We start from the raw sequence: 18392 nt of genomic DNA on the forward strand, positions 1-18392 counted from the left end.
GCATACCTCCGACAGCCGAGGCCTCACACAGCATGGCTGAATCTGCTACTGAAATTTCTCCTGCTGTAGCAGGCACCCAGGATTTATCCGATACTATTCCTTTAGACATATCTACTCCTGCACGTGGAGCTGCTAGGCCCCCTGCATCCATGTCTATCAAGGCTTTTTCTAGGGCTAAAGCAGCTAAATCTTCTAAGGCCTTGCCTGCTAAAACCCCCTCACACAGGCCTAGCTCTAGTTCCCAAATGCTCAGCCTGGCAGAGGATCTCATTTCTTTGATCAGAGGATACCATCCTCACCCTGACAGGGCCTCTCATCCCCCTCCAGAGAAGAGGCCTAGAGCAGAGCCCCCTGAGCCAGTTTCTTCAGATTATTCCTCTGATGATTCAGAAAACTCAAATCCTCCAGAAGGCCCTTATTCTCCTTATGAGGACTCTGACGCAGAAGACTCCATTCCTTCTGCCTCTCCTCCTGAGGAATTTTCTTTTGGGGAAACCTTGCATGCTATGAGAGAGCAATTCCAATGGCAGGGCCAGGATTTTTCAGATTCTAGGAAGAGGCTAAGGACCTTTTTACACTTGCCACAGCATAGGCCTTTAGCCATTCCTCCAGTACTAACAGTCGTGGATGATGCATTTAATGATGCTTGTACTGCCCCTGACTCTCTTCCCCCGGCCCCTGCTAAGCCCGACAGATACTACAGGGTCCCGGACACACATTATCACTTGTATAAGGCTCCTATTGCAGATCCTGAAACTATTTCACAGGGCCCCAAAGCTGTAGAAACTGCCTCTGCCAAAAACCCCCTCCCCTCTGAAAGAGAATCTAGAGCATTAGAGAGATGGGGTAAAAAAGTTTATACTTCTGCTACTCTTTCGGCTAGGGCCTTAAACTGTCAATTCCACATGATTCAATACCAGGAATTTTTGTTAGATCAGCTAAACAAAAAACTATCCTCTCCTGAACCTATAGACCGTAAGTCCTTTCAGGATTTGGTACATAACACTCAGCAGGTCAGTAATCATTCTTTAAAATGCGGCAATGATGCACTGGAGGCTTCCTTTAGATCAGCTATGACTGGTACAGTGATCAGAAGGCATGCATGGTTAAAAGAGCAATCCTTACCAGACCATGTAAAGTCAAAGCTCCTAGATGCTCCCATGGAGAAACAGTTTGTTTGGCTCCCCTGCACAGCAAGTGTTAAAGAAGGTGGAAGAAAAAGCAAAATCTGTTCAAACAGTCAAGGATTTCTTACAGGTCCAGCCTCCGAGGTTTAGTAGAAATTGGCCTTCGAAGAATTGGTCCTTTCCAGACACCACCAGAGCACAGAGAGGCAGAAATAGGCGCCCAAGGGACAGAGGTCAATCCAGAGGTGCCTACAGGGACGCCAGTGGCAGCCTAACAACCAGAGAAGTACTGCCACAGACCCAGCTACTACCACTACCACAGGACAGTCACAGTGACTTGGCTCTGATACCGCCTACCAGGGAACAACTGGAAGCACCCTTAGGCGGAAAGCTAGCCTTATTTTCAGTAAACTGGCATTACATTACAGGAGACAAATGGATTTTACAGACAATAGACAAAGGTTACAGGTTTCACTTCCATACTCTACCAAGGAAGAGAGGAATGCCAAACCTACCACCAAACCAAAAAACAAACGCTCTAGAACAAATCAACCACTTACTAAGGATGAGAGCTACAGAAAAGGTACCGCCTATGGAACAAGGACAAGGATTTTATTCCAGACTTTTCCTGGTGCCAAGAAAAGAAAACCAATGGAGACCTATTCTCGACCTGTCCGCTTTGAACACATATCTCATTGTTCCAAAATTCAAAATGCTGACCCTACAGCAACTTCTTCCCATACTGGGCAAGGAGTCTTGGCTGGTGACTCTAGATCTCAAGGAGGCATACCTGCACGTCCCTATACGACCAGATTGCAGAAGATACCTCAGATTTCTTGCAGGATCAGAGCATTATCAATTCTCAGCATTGCCCTTTGGCTTATCTACTGCACCCAGAGTATTCACGAAATGCCTGGCATCAGTAATTGCTCATTGCAGGCTTCAGGGAATTCAAATTTATCCATACCTGGACGACTGCCTGATACAAGCGGTCAACAAGGTCAAATTAACAAAAGATTTGGAAAAGGTTATTCACCTATTGCAAGCCCTGGGATACACAGTCAACATAAAAAAGTCAAGGCTGGTACCATCCCAAAGGATAACATTCTTGGGTGCAGAACTGGACACATCAAATCAAATGGCATTTCTCACAGCAGAAAAGCAAAAGCAACTACCACTCTATTTCATGGCATTAACAACGCAGAACCAGCTTACAGCAAGGAAAGTCCTGCAAGCCCTGGGTTACATGGCATCCTGCATAATATTGATTCCACATGCCAGACTACATATGAGGAAGTTGCAATGGTACCTAAGGAATTTATGGTCTCAGCACAAGCACAGCCTAGAAACCCAAATTCCAATAATTCCATGCCTGAAGCAAGAATTCCTGTGGTGGGCTCAGGCCTGTCAATTGAACAAAGGACTGCCTTTCCACAGCCCTCACCCAAGCCAGACTATCACCACGGACGCCTCAGACCTCGGTTGGGGGGCACACATAGTAGACAAGTGTATACAAGGCCTATGGACACAAGACCAGCTGAACCTACACATAAATCAAAAAGAGATGCTGGCAGTGAAAAGGGCAATTCAGACATTCAGACCGTTTCTTCAACAAGGTCATTTGCTGATAAGGACAGACAACACCACAGTTATGTGGTATATCAACAAGCAGGGAGGCACACATTCATATCCTCTATGCCGGATGGCAATGGACCTGTGGAATGTGGCCCTGAACCTCAACATTCAGCTCCAGGCTATATTTGTGCCAGGAAAAGAAAATATACTAGCAGACACCTTAAGCAGAACTACCACGGATGCCCACGGATGGATGCTGCATCCAGACATCTTCAAATCCATTACAAAGAAATGGGGGCTACCAGAAATAGACCTGTTCGCTTCCCCACAACCACCAATTGAGAAAATTCTGCACAAGGACATACCACCCACTTGCTTGGAAGGTGGACTCCCTATCCTTCAGTTGGGAAAACCTAACAGCATATGCATTCCCACCTCTTCCTTTGATGCACAAAGTGCTACTGAAGATCAAAGAAGATCACACAAAAATCATCCTGATAGCTCCAGACTGGCCGAGGCAGCATTGGTACCCGCTATTGAGGAGTATGTCTCGAGCACACGCATGGCCTCTACCTCTAGTTCCTTTACTGCTAACACAGAACAACTTCAAGATCCTGCATCCAAACTTGAAAACACTGCAGCTAGCTGCTTGGAATCTTACATAAAACAAAATAACCCAGATTTATCTCAGAGGGTTAAAGACATTATCCTGGAGGCTCGCAGACCCTCCACAAGGAAAACTTATTCAGCAAAATGGAAAAGATACCTCATTTGGAGTGCAGCAAAAGGAGAAAATGTATCATTGGCAAACATAGCTAACATCCTGGAATATTTAGCAGAACTCTTCCACAATGGCCTGTCTTACTCCTCCATTAAGATTCATGCATCAGCAATTTCAGCAGAATACAACATGAATCCTCCAGTCTTCTCTCATCCTCTACTCAGGCAGTTTCTAAGAGGTATTAAAAATGTAAAGCCTCCAAGGAAGCCACCTTTGCCTACATGGGACCTGAACTTTGTGCTAGAAAAGTTAACACTTCCCCTTTTGAACCAGCAGCAACAGCAGAATTACAGTTCTTATCTTGGAAAACTGCTTTCCTGCTTGCAATCACTTCAGCAAGAAGGGTATCTGAATTACAGGCATTAATGGCAGTACAGCCCTTCCTTATCTTCCATCAGGATAGAGTGTCCTTGAGAACTAACCCTACTTTTATGCCAAAGGTGGTCTCCAGGATATCATTGAACCAAGAATCCACCTACCAACATTCTTCCCCAACCCACAGAACAGGGGGGAAAGACTACTGCATACCTTGGATGTGCACAGGCAATTGTGCTACTACCTGGACAGAACCAAGAACAATAGAAAAACTGACCAGCTTCTGGTAGCATATGCAACAGGAATGGAAGGAAAAGCAATTTCAAAACAGACAATCTCAAAATGGATAGGAAATTGCATTAGATTTTGTTACTCTTTTCATGGAAAGACAACTCCAGAGAACATCAGACCTCACTCCACAAGGGCTACAGCCACTACTACAGCTTTCTTACGAGGAGTGGCTACCAAAGACATTTTAGAGGCTGCTACTTGGAGCTCCGTGCATACATTTGCCAAGCATTATAATCTACCTTTATACTCCAGATCCCGAGCAGGTTTTGCCACTGCTGTTTTGCAAGGGATCTTAACTACACCATAATCTTCTTACTGCCTCCTCCCCCAGTTTGGCTATGGTATTCTACCCATATGTTAGGACTGCAGATGCATCCTTGAAGGACATAGTACAGTTTTGTACCTACCATAAATGTAGATGTCCGAGAGGTATGCATCTGCAGTCAGGATTACCCACCCTCCTTCCCTCTGTGGTACTCCTAGGGTATTTGCCCATCTTGTAGCTGGCTGGGGGAATCTATTATGGTGTATTTGTTTGTATATATGTATATACATGTTATTTTGTTTGCTCTCTACTGTTTGGAATCATTTGCATTTATCCAAATTTAGCCTTCCTAGAGGGCACCTGGCATCTGGGGCAAGAAACACTGAGGAAAATGGCGTTGGCTGATGCCTTTATACCCAATTGACAGCAGCTATGATGTCGGGTGAAGTGCGACATCAGCCGAGGCCAGACCCAGACTTTGGAATCCGGCCGACTGAAGGGCTGCCTGAGGCAGGACAACCCATATGTTAGGACTGCAGATGCATACCTCTCGGACATCTACATTTATGGTAGGTACAAAACTGTACTTTTTTGAGTTTCAGATCCGAAGTCTTCAACTAAGCTAAGTACCCCAATGGGGATCCTTTTTCTTGCTCTAAACCGATGTCAGTAAAAGTTAAAAATTGTATTTCTTGTGGAACGCAAATACCTCATAAAGATTTTCATTTGTACTGCATTCCTTGCTTAGGCCCAGACCATGATGTACCTCACTGTCGGTTTTGTGCCTTATTCAAACCTCGTACTATTCGTCTTTGGTTCATTTATGCATCTAAATATTTTGGTACTCAGTTCGATTATCCGGAAATGGTTTTGGTAAGCCACCCGACTACTGACATTCCAAAAAAATGCAAAGATAAAGACAGAGTCCATAGCTGCCGACGATGCTTCTCCTAAGCTAGTCACCAGTTCGCCGGTACTCAGTGAGGAGCTTTTGCAGCCCCTGATACCCGCTACTTCAGATTTGCAGGCCTCTACTGAGACCCATTCGGAGTCCGGTATGCTGCAAAATGCTTCTTCGACTGTGGAACCTGCGGATGTCTCTACCTTGGATGCGTCCAGAGCCACTGTGCAGGCACTGGCTTCTGAGGGTGTATTCAGGCCTACTGACTTGCATATTAAACCAATGCCATCTTCTTCTTCAAGGCCTAAAACTCTATCCATGCCTAGAAAACCGACGACCAGACTGCATGGTCAGGCCCCTATGCCTAAAAAACAAATGATACGAATGGCTGAAGACCTATCAGGGGAAGCCACCCTTCCCCCTCTAAGAGACCTAGGACTGATTTTCCTTCTGATTCTTCTGATCAGGATTCTGAAATTTCTGTTTTCTCTGATGATCAGGATTTCCCTTATCTACCTATGAGGACTCTGATGCAGAGGACTCCATTCCCTCTGCTTCCCTTCCAGAGGATTTCTCTTTTAGTGAAACCTTGCATACTCTTAGGGAGCATTTTTGCTGGGAAAGCCAGGAATACTGTGACTCCAAAAAGAGGCTTAGGGAATTCTTACTCCTACCTCAACACATGCCTTTAGCTATCCCTCCTGTACTGGACTTTGTAGATGATGCCTTCCCGGAATCTAGCCTGGCCGCTGACTCTTTACCTCCTGCTCCCAGAAAACCTGATAGGTATTACAGGGTACCTGACTCTCACAAGTTCCTCTTTAAAAATCCTACTGCAGATCCTGAGACCATTTTACAGGGACCCAAGGGCATTAAGGCTACTACTGCTAAAAATCCTACCCCATCTGATAGAGATTCCAGGGCGCTGGATAGATGGGGTAAGAAGGTATACACTTCTGCAACCTTGGCAATTAGGGCCTTAAACTGCTAGTTTCATATGTTAAAGTATCATCAGCATATTATTGGATTGCTTAAACAGAAAATTATGTTGATTCCTGACTGTGCTGAAAATAAGGATTTACAGGATTAATGCATTCTGCTGAACACGTTGGAAAACATACTTTGCAATGTTTTTTGATTCATTAGAGGCATCTTGCAGGGCTGCTGTCACTGCGTCTGTACTTAGAGGGAATGCTTGGCTTAAGGAGCAATCTTTGCCAGATCATGTTAAAGGTAAATTACTCAATGCTCCCTTAAACCAAGACCACCTGTTTGGCAACAAAGCAGAAGAAGTAATTAAAAAGATGGAGGAAAAAGCTAAATCTATGCAAACTGTTAAAGATTTCCTGCAAGTACAGCCTCCAAGATTTAGTAGGCAATGGCCCTCTAAGAATTGGTCCTTTCCTGCCTCTTCCAGGCCTTCTCAGTCCAAACCCAGAACCATCCAAACACTCAGGCTTCAGTCCCAAGGTACTCACAGGCCTAAGCAGTGGGGGGCTCCCACTTCCAAAGCAGGGAGTAGTAAGACCTCCCCACTATGGTAAACTGTCTCATTGACTTAACTTTAAATCTTCCAAGCCCTGCTAAATTGACTGTTCCTTTAGGGGGAAAGATTGCCCTGCATGCAAAAAATTGGGAACTCATTACCCAGGACAAATGGGTTTTAAATATAGTTTCCCAAGGATACAGATTTCACTTCCACTCCTTACCAACTGCAAACGGTTGGCCAGACCTATCCCCAAATCAGTGGGCAGAGGCTCAAAAGCAAATTCTCTCTCTTTTAAGCATCAGGGCTATTCAACCTGTCCCAGAAGAAGAATGGAGGCAAGGTTTCTACTCAAGACTTTTCCTGGTACCCAGAAAAGACAATTCCTGGCATCCTTATCCTGGACCTGTCTATCCTAAACACATTTTTGCTAATTCCAAAATTCAAGATGCTAACTCTTCATCAGCTGCTTCCCATGCTAGGCAAAGATGCCTGGTTGGCAACACTGGATTTAAAGGAAGCCTACCTGCACATCCCAATAAGGGAATCTTGCAGAAGATACCTACGCTTCAGAGCAGACTACATGCACTATCAGTTCTCTGCACTGCCCTTTGTCTTATCTACTGCACCAGGGGTATTCACAAAGTGCCTAGCTCCAGTCATTGCATTTTGCAGGCAAAGAAATATTCAAATATACCCATACCTGGACGATTGTCTAATTCAGGCAGAAAGCCGGGACATACTATTAAATCATCTGGCATTTGTAAAGAAATTGCAAACATCTCTGGGGTACACCATAAATGAAAAATAAATCACGTCTTGTACCCTGCTAACAAATTGTATTCCTGGGAGCAAGCTTGAATACAACTTTCCAGATGGCCTACCTCACGCCAGAGAAACAAGTTCATTTGACAGTCTACTTCAAACTACTGGCCACAAAGACCCAGCTATCTGCAAGGAAAATATTGCAAGCCCTGGGGTTCATGGCCTCTTGCATTCTACTAATTCCATGTGCAAGACTGCATATGAGGAAACTACAATGGTATCTAAAAAGCCTATGGTGTCAACATTCTCAGGATCTAGAATAAATGATTCCCTTCATACCTTGTCTACAGATAAAGTTCCTTTGGTGGGCAGAGGTCTGCCACCAAAACAAGGGACCGCCATTCACTCTACCCCCTGCCGCCTAAACCCTAACAACAGACACATCAGACTATGCAAGGGGGGCTCACTTGGCAGGACAGTGCATTCAGGGCAAATGGAACTCAAATCAAATGCACCTGCATATCAGTCAAAAAGAAATGTTAGCTGTACAGAATGCTCTGACAGCCTTCAAGGACCACATTCTTCCAGGGCAATTATTGCTAAAGACAGACAACACCACTGTTATGTGGTACATAAACAAGCAGGGGGGTACCCACTCCTACCCTCTCTACAGACTAGCCATGACTCTGTGGAACACAGCCTTGAGCTACCAAGTGCACCTACTGGCTCAGTTCCTGCCAGGAAAGCTAAATACACTAGCAGACAACCTAAGCAGAAATCTCATGGACCCACATGAGTGGAAACTGGAACCAAAGATATTCAACATGTTGAGAAACAAATGGGGTAGCCCAGAGGTAGACCTGTTTGCCTCCCCCCAGAACTACCAATTGGACAAATTCTGCACAAAGACTCCCCACAAACAAGCTTGGAAAGTGGATGCCCTGTCCTTCACCTGGAAAAGCCTATCAGTTTATGCCTTTCCTCCTCTGCCTCTCCTCTCCAAGGTACTACTAAAGATCAAACAGGACAAACCAAGGACAATACTGATTGCACCAGACTGGCCACGCCAACACTGGTATCCCCTCCTGTGCAGTGTGTCACTGCTGCCACCATGGTACCTGCCTCAGACCCCTGCCCTGCTGTCCCAGCAGGAGGGCCAGATTCTGCACCCACAGCTTCAAACCCTGAACCTGGCAGCCTGGCTAATTACCTGATCTCTCCATTACCATCCCTCAGTAAGCAAGTGATGGATGTCATTCTGGAGGCAAGGAGGCCTAGTACTAGAAAATCCTATGCTGAAAAATGGAAAAGATTCTGTTCCTGGAGCCAAACTCAGGGGATGGGCACAGCAGCGCACAGTTTACCCCATATTCTTCAATACTTAACTGAGATGCTTCACAAGGGCCTTTCCTTTTCCTGCTACAAAATTCATGCCTCAGCCGTTTCAGCTCATTACAATACAGAATCACCCCTCTTCTCTCATCCACTGCTGAAGCAATTCCTCAGAGGGGCCAAAAACTTAAGACCACACAGGAGAGCCCGTACTCCAGCCTGGGACCTCAACTTTGTATTGGAAAAGCTCACTCTACCTCCCTTTGAGCCAGCTGCAAATGCAGAATTGAAATTCTTTTCTTGGAAAACAGCCTTCCTTCTAGCCATCACTTCAACAAGAAGGGTGTCTGAATTACAGGCCCTCGTGGCAGTGGAGCCTTTCATCATCTTTCATGCTGACAGGGTGTCCCTCAGGACCAGTCCCTCCTTCATGCCCAAGGTGGTATCCAGTGTGGCCCTTAATCAGTCCATTCATTTGCCAACCTTCTTTTCTAATCCACAGAACAAAGGGGAATGAATACTGCACTCCTTGGATGTGCACAGACAACTTAGATTTTACTTGGACAGGACTAAGCCTCTCAGGAAATCTGAACAGCTGCTGGTTGCATTTGCTGCAGGGGCAGAGGGGAAGGCCATTTCAAAGCAAACCATTTCTAAGTGGATAGGCCATTGCATTCATTTCTGCTATAAGCACCATGGAAAACCTACCTCCACAGGGAATAAGACCACATTTAACTAGGGCTGAATCTACCTCTACAGCCTTTCTCAGAGGTGTCCCTACCCGGGACATCCTAGAAGCTGCTACCTGGAGTTCTGTACATACCTTCACCAAGCATTACCACTTGCCAATATTTTTCTAAATTCAGAGCTGGCTTTGCCACTGCAGTCTTGCAGGGCCTTATAATGCTATCTAATTACCTCCTTCCATCCTTAGCTTTGGAAATCTACCCAAATGTGATGACTGCAACAGTGAAACATGAAGAACATAGTACAGTTGTGTACACTTACCATAAATGTAGATGTTCGAGTGTATTCACTTTTGCAGTCCTGGTTACCCTCCCTCCAGCCCCCTGACTTCTATTGACTATACCTCTATTCTTGTTTACTGTGCTTAAAGCTTTTTGGTGCATTTGCTTTTTTGTTGGGGGTGTAACCTTGTATACAGTTGCTTCCCATTATGGAGGAACCTGATATCTGGGGCAAGAAAAACGAATGTAAAGGCATTGTCTGCATGCTTTATACTCCTGAATATCTGACATCATGGAAGATGAGACTGCAACCGACGCAGGACCCAAGACTTTGATAATCAGGCCGACTGAAGGATACTGCAAGCAGATAACCCTAATGTGATGAATGCAACAGTGAATACACTCGAACATCTACATTTATGGTAAGTGTACACAACTGTACTTTGTTGATGATGGTGGACCTCTTCATACCAGAATCAAAATTGATGTCTTCCTTGAAAACTTGAACAATGCTACCATAAAATATGCCAAATTCACTGTTAATTTGCCTAATAGACCACATCACTGCCTTACACTCTCAAATGTCTCTGTCAATCATAAAGTGACATTCCCAAATTATGTTTAATTCCTTTAGCTAAAAATGGCTCATTCAATACTTCACCATCCAGATGAGTACCCTTCCCTGAATATTCTCCTTTAGTGGAATAATTCCAGCTGACCTCTCAGTTCTCAAGACAAATTCATGACTCAGTAATCTAAATCCTAAAACTCTTTACAGGATGCTCCTTACGCCAGTTCCGTCTCCATAATACGGAACACCATACCCAGCTCACGAAGGGAAATGTACAACTTTAACTTTTAAAAAAAATCCATGCACATTGCTTAAATGCTAGATTACTTTCACTTGTGACTAGTCTACCTTAATTAAGCTTCTCTAACTTTCATGTTCACTTCCTACACAACTGTCTCCACCTCTGTCTACCCTCCTAAGCTCAAAACGCTACTACTTTTCAACCATGAAATATTGACAACTGCTTTTGACATTCACTTACTGATTTGTAGTGCAATATTTTTATCTAATTGAGAGAAGTGTTTATTATTAAAGATGCTTGTTTTGTATGTATATCTGCATATAATTAGGTAATATTTTACTTGACAAATGTGACAATTTTTTTTTTGCCTGATTGTCGTGTTAACTCAACTGTAATGCACTGTATAACTGTTTTTATTTCTGTTTGTTATGGAGCTTTTTTCCCCTGGCTTCCACTGAAAACAGCTCTTGCATGGTCCAGATGGACATTTCCAGTAAACAAATACAATCAGTCAAACAGTAAATAATTATTTAAAAAGAACTTGCCATCACATTAGGTCAGCTGAGCAAATCTATCTTCATCAGAATGGCCACTGTCTCTTCCCCTTCCTTATTGCAGACATGGTCTTGAGGGTTATGGTATTTTCTTCTGATTTGTCTTGACACAACATGACCGAGGTCTAAAAAGGAAGATAGTTAACAGAGTATTGTAGGGAAGGGGATTGGCTAGTAAATTAGCAAAGATTCAAATGCCAAGTTAAGGCCAGCAACTTTAATCCTGTTATTGACAAGGGTACACATTCTTATCCAGAGGGAATGTTATGGTAAGTACATGACTTCGGCTTCACTCTGTTCTTAGGGAATTTCAGGACAAATTCCATGCATCCCATGTTCTGTCCTCTCATAGTTAACTGGTTTATAATTAAGTTTCTGTTTAATTAATAATGGCACAGTTTTGAGTGAGACAGTATTAATATGAAACAACCTTTAAGTCTGAGGTTTGGTAAGCTAATAATGATGTATGACAAAGCCGCTGGAATGATGTGTATTACAAGTTATTTCAGTTTTGGAGATACCGTTTTGTTTCAGTGGATCACCAGTTTTCATTAAGTAGTGAACTCCTTATTGCATCTGATTTCTTTCATAGTCCTTTGTACCACGCACTGCTGAAGCACTTGTAGACCATGACTTTGAGCGAATTGGCCGACTGCAGTACAAGGATGGCCTAAACCTGGAATGTGCTAAAGTGGGCTGGTTTGCCCTGACAAATTCAACCCTCTTCTATTGCATTGATGACACAGAAAAAGAGGAGGCAATACAGCTAAGGAAGCTACAGGAACTCTGTAAGTAATTACAGGATTTTTTAACTGTGTGTTTTTATTTATTGTCATTGAATCAAAAAAAAAAAAGCAAGCCAACCACGTATATCAAGAAACACGGATGAAGTAAATAAAACATGAAACTCCAGTCATGGATCAAAAAGATGATTTCCTTCAAACAGTTGTTTATGTTAACTGTGTTAAGGAAAAAAATAAGAGAAACAAAAACTGTGTACATCTATTTACATTACAGCAAGGGTATAAGGTAACAAAAACATTCTTCACGTCCTGCTTCCCAAACATTGTACACACACACACACACACACATATATATATATATATATATATATATATATATATATATATATATATAGATAGATAAATAAATATAAATGTATACAGATATGTATATGTGTGTGTATAAATATATATATATATATATATATATAGATATATATATATAAAATCTGTAAATATATAGATAAATAAATAAATATATATATATATATATATATATATATATATATATATATACACACACACACACACACACACACACACATATATAGATCAATCCATTGATCCACAATCCTTTTTTCCCATTTTTGCACATGGCACACAATCATCTAGAGTCAATGTTTACACCACTGGGTGGCTAGCCCTGTCACAGTTTTATAAATGTAAAAAAAAAAAAAAATATATATATATATATATATATATATATATATATATATATACACACACACACACACACACACATATACACACATGATTTGGCACAGCTAACATTTGATAGACAAGGAAGAGCAACCATTGATGCAGACACAGAGGATTATTTAGCTACATAGCAGTAGGTATATATAAAGTCTCACTCCATTGGGGAGGTTTCAGTGTTACTTTAGTGAGGGAATAGAAGATATGCCCTAGTTGCTTCTTAAAATGTTCTAAAACCTCTTCACTGGGCATTGAACTTTGCCCACACCATCTGTCACACAGGAGTATGGCAACACCAGCTAATACCCAATATACCATTAATACCCTACTAGATCTGGCATACTCTGTGGGTACTATCCCAAAGATTAAAAAACAAAAAAAAAACTCTTGTAGTCCATAAAGACCTCTCCCTTAAAGTCTTCATTCAACCAGGTTAATAGATGTGGCCATTCCCCTTGTACTGCTGAGTAGTGACAGAACATGTGAAAATTATCTGTTTTTTGCTGATGGCATCACAGCAGGAATCTGAGTCTGTAATAGTCATCTTTGTTTGTGTCCTAGGCATGATATACCATCTGCAGAGGAGCTGGAGCTGTGGTTCCTATATTTAGTTCACTTATGAAGACACCCAGGGGCTGCTTATACTGACTCCCATTTTTCATTCCTAAAAGTGATTCCTTGCTGTATTTCCCATCTGCCCTGTGTCAAATGCTGGATGGCAGTTTCTGTCTTCTTCTACTTACCTTTATACATGTGACTTGCTCTACTCTTCTTGGTACTAATCCACTTTTTCCAAGACCATGTTATACTTTATTCATTCTGTCTTGTAAGAAATGGAACCACACGTAATGCAGTTGTATACATGTATACCAATCCCCTTCACTAAGCTGAAATGGTTTTACCAGGCAAGAGAAGTCTTTCCACTTAAGAATACCATTCACTACTGTTACCAGTTGGTCCAGTCCCCAAATTCCTTTGGTAAGTATTTCTTACCAGAATTCCCCCTCACTGTCTGGATCACTCTAGGATGCAGCAGTATGAAGTGCACTTGACCCATTCCGCACTCCCTGTCCCCAGCTTTATACTCTCATGGTGTATTTTGAGTACCCTCTCCTGAAGTATTGTGAGAGTATTCTTGCTGTTGTCATCTTCCTTTCTCTGTACTAAAGTAGTTAATTGAATATAATGGTCTACTTCAAAAGCAGGTAAGTATCGTGGCATGCTTGGGAGCCGTAACTCAGCTGCTTCTCATTCAACTCAGCAAAACATCTGGGCAGATAAACAGCCTGCACTGATACCCTACCCCCACCTCCCCACCTCCTGTGTGAACACATTGAAGGCATCTGACAGTTGTAGTAAGATCAGAAGACTTATGCCGATAGTGATGTTCCTACATAGGTAGAGTATGTGCTGCTTAATTATCACTTGAATAGCCTTAACTCCCTAACATGTTAAAGATGTGGACTTTTGGTGTCAGGTCTAGAAACTTTCAACACAATGATCAACAGTTAATCTCTATGGTGTCCTGAAGCATCCTCCTTACAGCCTTAAATATTTAGCCTCACTCTTCCTTGAGATAGATAATATTAACTGTGACTCTGTCAGTCCACTTTCCATACATAGGAAAAATACTGACATGGAATGATTAAATTCCAGTCCAGACAGTAACCCAACTTTTGTGAAGCTTTCTAACACTTCTGGTATTACCATTAGTACTTAGAAGTATGCAGTCATCTGTGAATAACAAAAAAAAAACTACTTTGTATACCTGCATTCATTGATTTCAAATGTAAGTATTACTTGACCTGATAAATTAGTTCTTTGGTTACCAATATGAACAAGGCAGGTGGAAATGGACACACTTGTCTGGTTCTCTGCTTTATATTCCCACTTTGTGACAGGCCCTCATTGATGTGCATTCTAAAGGCTGTCTCATTATATAACCCGTTCAACCAGTGAGTGGAACTATCTCTCATCTCTCGCTCCATTAAAACTCTGAATGTGAAACTCCAATTAACTATATCAAAGAACACCATCCTCACATGTTGAAGGCTGTGCTCATCTTCTGTGTAAGGGAAGGAGATGAGTTCCCACCAATAATCTGAAATGTCTACTTAGAAATCCATTCTGTCCTGCCATCACTGGATCAAGTAGAATCCTTTGTAATCTAGACTCAAGAATTCTTGCAAAAATCTTTATATCTATATTAATTAGGGAGATAGGTCTGAAATCCTCACATGTGGGTATATCTCAGCCCCTTTTGGAATATCCAGACTCCCTGCCTGATTAGGACACCCAGATGCTCCACAGCATTTGTTAGAGTTGCAGGCCACCCAGTTTGTAAAATTCCACAGGGAACCAATCAAGTCCTGGGCTTTGCTGCATTTTAAACTTCTTTACGTCCTCCTACTCATTTGGCTTGTTCAATGATTCCTTCCCAAGTTGTGTTACTTTGTCCTGCTGGGCTGCATGGAAAGCTCAGTCAAAGTCCTCCTCATCCCTGAGGTTACTATACAGTTCCTCCTATTATTTACACATTTTTTTCTCTCTCCTTGCTATACCTTGATATGATGTCCCACCAGGTGCCTTAATTGCTAGATCTCTAATACTACCAAGCTTGTGTTTCACAAGCTAAGTAATGCATTTATGGTTATTTTCCTGGTGCACCCACAAAAACTGCCCTTTCCTCAGCAGTTCTGTTTCAACTTCGTTAATTACTAATGTGCCTAACTTAGAGGCTAGTCTTTCTGCTTCTGTCTCTGCTAATTATCTGGGTCTGCTGTTACCTCTGTCTGAGCTTTGATGACTTCCTTCATTTTCCCTCAACTAGGCAGTCCCTTCTCTTTTGCATCCCCCCATAGCGGTACTTTATACCCCTCCCAACAAAGGTGGTCTGATGTCCCTTTGTTCTGTGGATTTGTAGTAAATACATCCTGAATAATATTTCCTAGCTCCACCTTGTCTAGAGGTGAGCTCCAGTAAAAGTTTTCCAACCTCCAGCACTTGTATTTAATCTCACATTTGTCTTGTTTTGATAAAAGCAAAATTTGGCAGTGGTCTGAAAGTCCCATTTTGTGAATCAGTGGTGTGTGCACTATTTCCTTTATATGCATCTGGGATAGAAATGTAATCTAATTGGCTTCCTTGTGAGGTCAGGTACCTGAGAATGCTGGGGCTTTTGTCTCGGGAAATGTATCCCACCATGTATCACACTAACTGAAGATGTCCGTCCGATTGGTATAATGGTTAACGTGTTTACCTTACAACCAAAAGGTGCAGGGATTGATTCTCACTTGGGATAATTAGCTAGGCTTGAAATGGCCCAGAAGGGCAGTTAGCCTAGTACCAATCTATGAACACTACTTTATGTAAGACTGAGATTTCCTCACTGAGGATGACACTGAAATCCTTACAAAGAATGCAGAGATTGCAGAACCTAGAGGAGTCTGCTATACTCTGCCATTGCCCTAGAAGGTCCTCAAAAGAAACTTCTATCATCTTCATTCAGGATTCTACTTGTTGTGACTCTAATGGTTTTATTCTTTTTTCTTTTTTTCTCCAAATCTTTTGGGTTTCTAATACAGTGATGAGAATGGACCCCATTTCTAAGTCAAAGTAGGATTAAAGTTCATAAAATTAGTATTGTTTCAATCTTTGATGTCAGCCAGAAGTGCTCTTCGCAGCACTCGCAGTGTGCCCAGTAATGACTCCTTCTGAATTCATAAGGAGTTACATGTATTGATACCATATGTAAATATGACTGTAAACTCTTTTTTATAAGACCTGTTGCTCCTACTACTATTGGAACTGTCTGGGTATCTTTTCTTCCACATTGCTCTCATTTCAGCCTGCAAATCCTGATATTTTAAGACTTTGTGTCTCTCTGTACGGAAGACACTGTAGTCACGGAGTGTGACAATTTCAGTGGTCAATGCTTCTTTTGTCTTCTTTTCATGGACCACTGTATCCAGTTTTCTAGCATCTGTCTTTTGAACTGTTGGTAATGGATGATCCCATGTGATGTAGACTTCTTCATTTTCTGTGATGCTTTGTGGCTCATGTTTCCAGTGTTTTTCAGCCACTCCAATACCGTAATGTTTGTACAATCCCCAGTGCAAATGTCTTGCCACATTATTATGCCTTTAAGTATACAGTCCTTCTGCCATTAGTATGTCGCAACCAGCAATGAGGTGTGCAACTGTTTCTAATTCAGTTTTACAAAACCTACATTTGTCTGTTTCTCCCACATGTTCAGTGGACTTTTTAAACCAAAGTGTATGCTGCCCACTATCTTGGGCCACCAATATTAACCTTTTATCTCTTGGTTTGAATTTGCCTCTCCTCAACCATTCCTGCATTCGTTCCTGATCAACATGAGGTTCTTCCAGAGGTTTTCTATACTTGCAACTATATTTATGCTTTTTCCACATTTCTTGCCTTCTCATCTGGTCCTTCACCTTATATTCTTTCTTTTGTTTTTGGCACAGTCAGTTGCTGCCTGATTTTTATCTCCTTCTGGTTTGATTTCCATTCCTGCTTGACTAACACCGATATGCTACTGTTAGATTAAGCAGAGAAGTTATCTTAGATTTAGTCTCCTCATGTTTCAAAACTTACACTAAGTTTGGGTCTTATGAGGTCACCAACACACAGAGCTATTCAAGGAGGAGCACCTGATCTGTGATATATAGCAAAAAGTAGCCTGTTTTTGCTTATTTTTAGTATTTATTGCTTATTCTAGATATTTATAACAATTTTATTGTATACTGCATATTTCTACTGTACTTCATAGGTATTGGCTCACTGCTGGTTTTCTGCTGTGCTGTGATAAACATTTCTGTAGTATTTTCTGCCTAACATAACTTCCTACCCTGCCTCCTTATTAGCATCTTGTCTTTATACCTGCTGGCCTTGCAGTTGCCCGCTGCTACTCTAAATTTGATCTTGGACATTCCTCCCCTATCTAGTGTCATTAGCTCATTCTACCCAATACAGAGAGAACATCTGAGAAGGCCAACCCACTTAGTTTCTTTCCTTCTGTTCCTCCTTTCTTCCTTTCTCCCTTTCTAAAAAAACAAACAAACAAATTGCCTGAATCTCCTTGTGTTCTGACTGTGCTTCTCAAACATTTTGGAAATATAGAGTATAGTGAATTTATTAAAACTGTATTTGCCTTAATATTGCTACAACTCAAGTGCTGTAGGTTGCACTGCATCTGAATTGTTTTAGTGTTGTTTTAGCTGCTTTTCTGTATATATAGACTTTTCTGTATATGTAAACTAGCTACTTATTCTACTGTATTACTGCCTCTTAAATCGTTTTTCAGCTGTGCACATGCCTTGCTTCATTTAAAAAGTTTTTAATTGCTAATTTTGTAGAGTTTTAATTGCATTTACTGTTTAGGGCTACACACTCAAGTGTGTTAGCCTTTTCTGTGTTTATTTATGTATTATTGCATTGTTTAGCCTGTTTTAACCAACCCCCCCGCCCCCAAAAAAATACTATCTTGTTTGCTCGTTTCCCTCCTTTCCTAGCTAGTATAGTCCAGATCCCAGGCTTCGCTGGTTTCAGGACTTTATTTTCTGTCTTTAGAGCTATCCAGAACATGCTGTGGTAGAGGGAAGTCCTACTGCTTACCAGTGGGAGTGATGAGCATTGTACTGCTATCTAACACTAGAGTGGTTTCCAGCTCTGAAACTGAATTTTTATTAGCCATTTTGGGCTGATTTCTATCCCTTTCTA

At 41.9% G+C, this 18392-nt stretch overlaps 1 protein-coding gene across 6 annotated transcripts in view; it reads left to right on the forward strand.

Moving 5' to 3' along the window:
- ARAP1 (ArfGAP with RhoGAP domain, ankyrin repeat and PH domain 1) overlaps positions 1-18392 on the forward strand; it is a 2759262-nt gene that overhangs the window by 2070190 nt on the left and 670680 nt on the right. For all 6 annotated transcript variants that reach the window (XM_044073028.1, XM_044073030.1, XM_044073029.1 and 3 more), the window contains one exon: positions 11765-11960. In XM_044073028.1, the coding sequence (XP_043928963.1) occupies positions 11765-11960 (196 nt within the window). The remainder of the gene's footprint in view (positions 1-11764; positions 11961-18392) is intronic.

This window comes from Protopterus annectens, chromosome 5.part1 (assembly GCF_019279795.1).
Source record: "Protopterus annectens isolate FY-2018-M chromosome 5.part1, PAN1.0, whole genome shotgun sequence".
Taxonomy (NCBI): Eukaryota; Metazoa; Chordata; order Ceratodontiformes; family Protopteridae; genus Protopterus; species Protopterus annectens.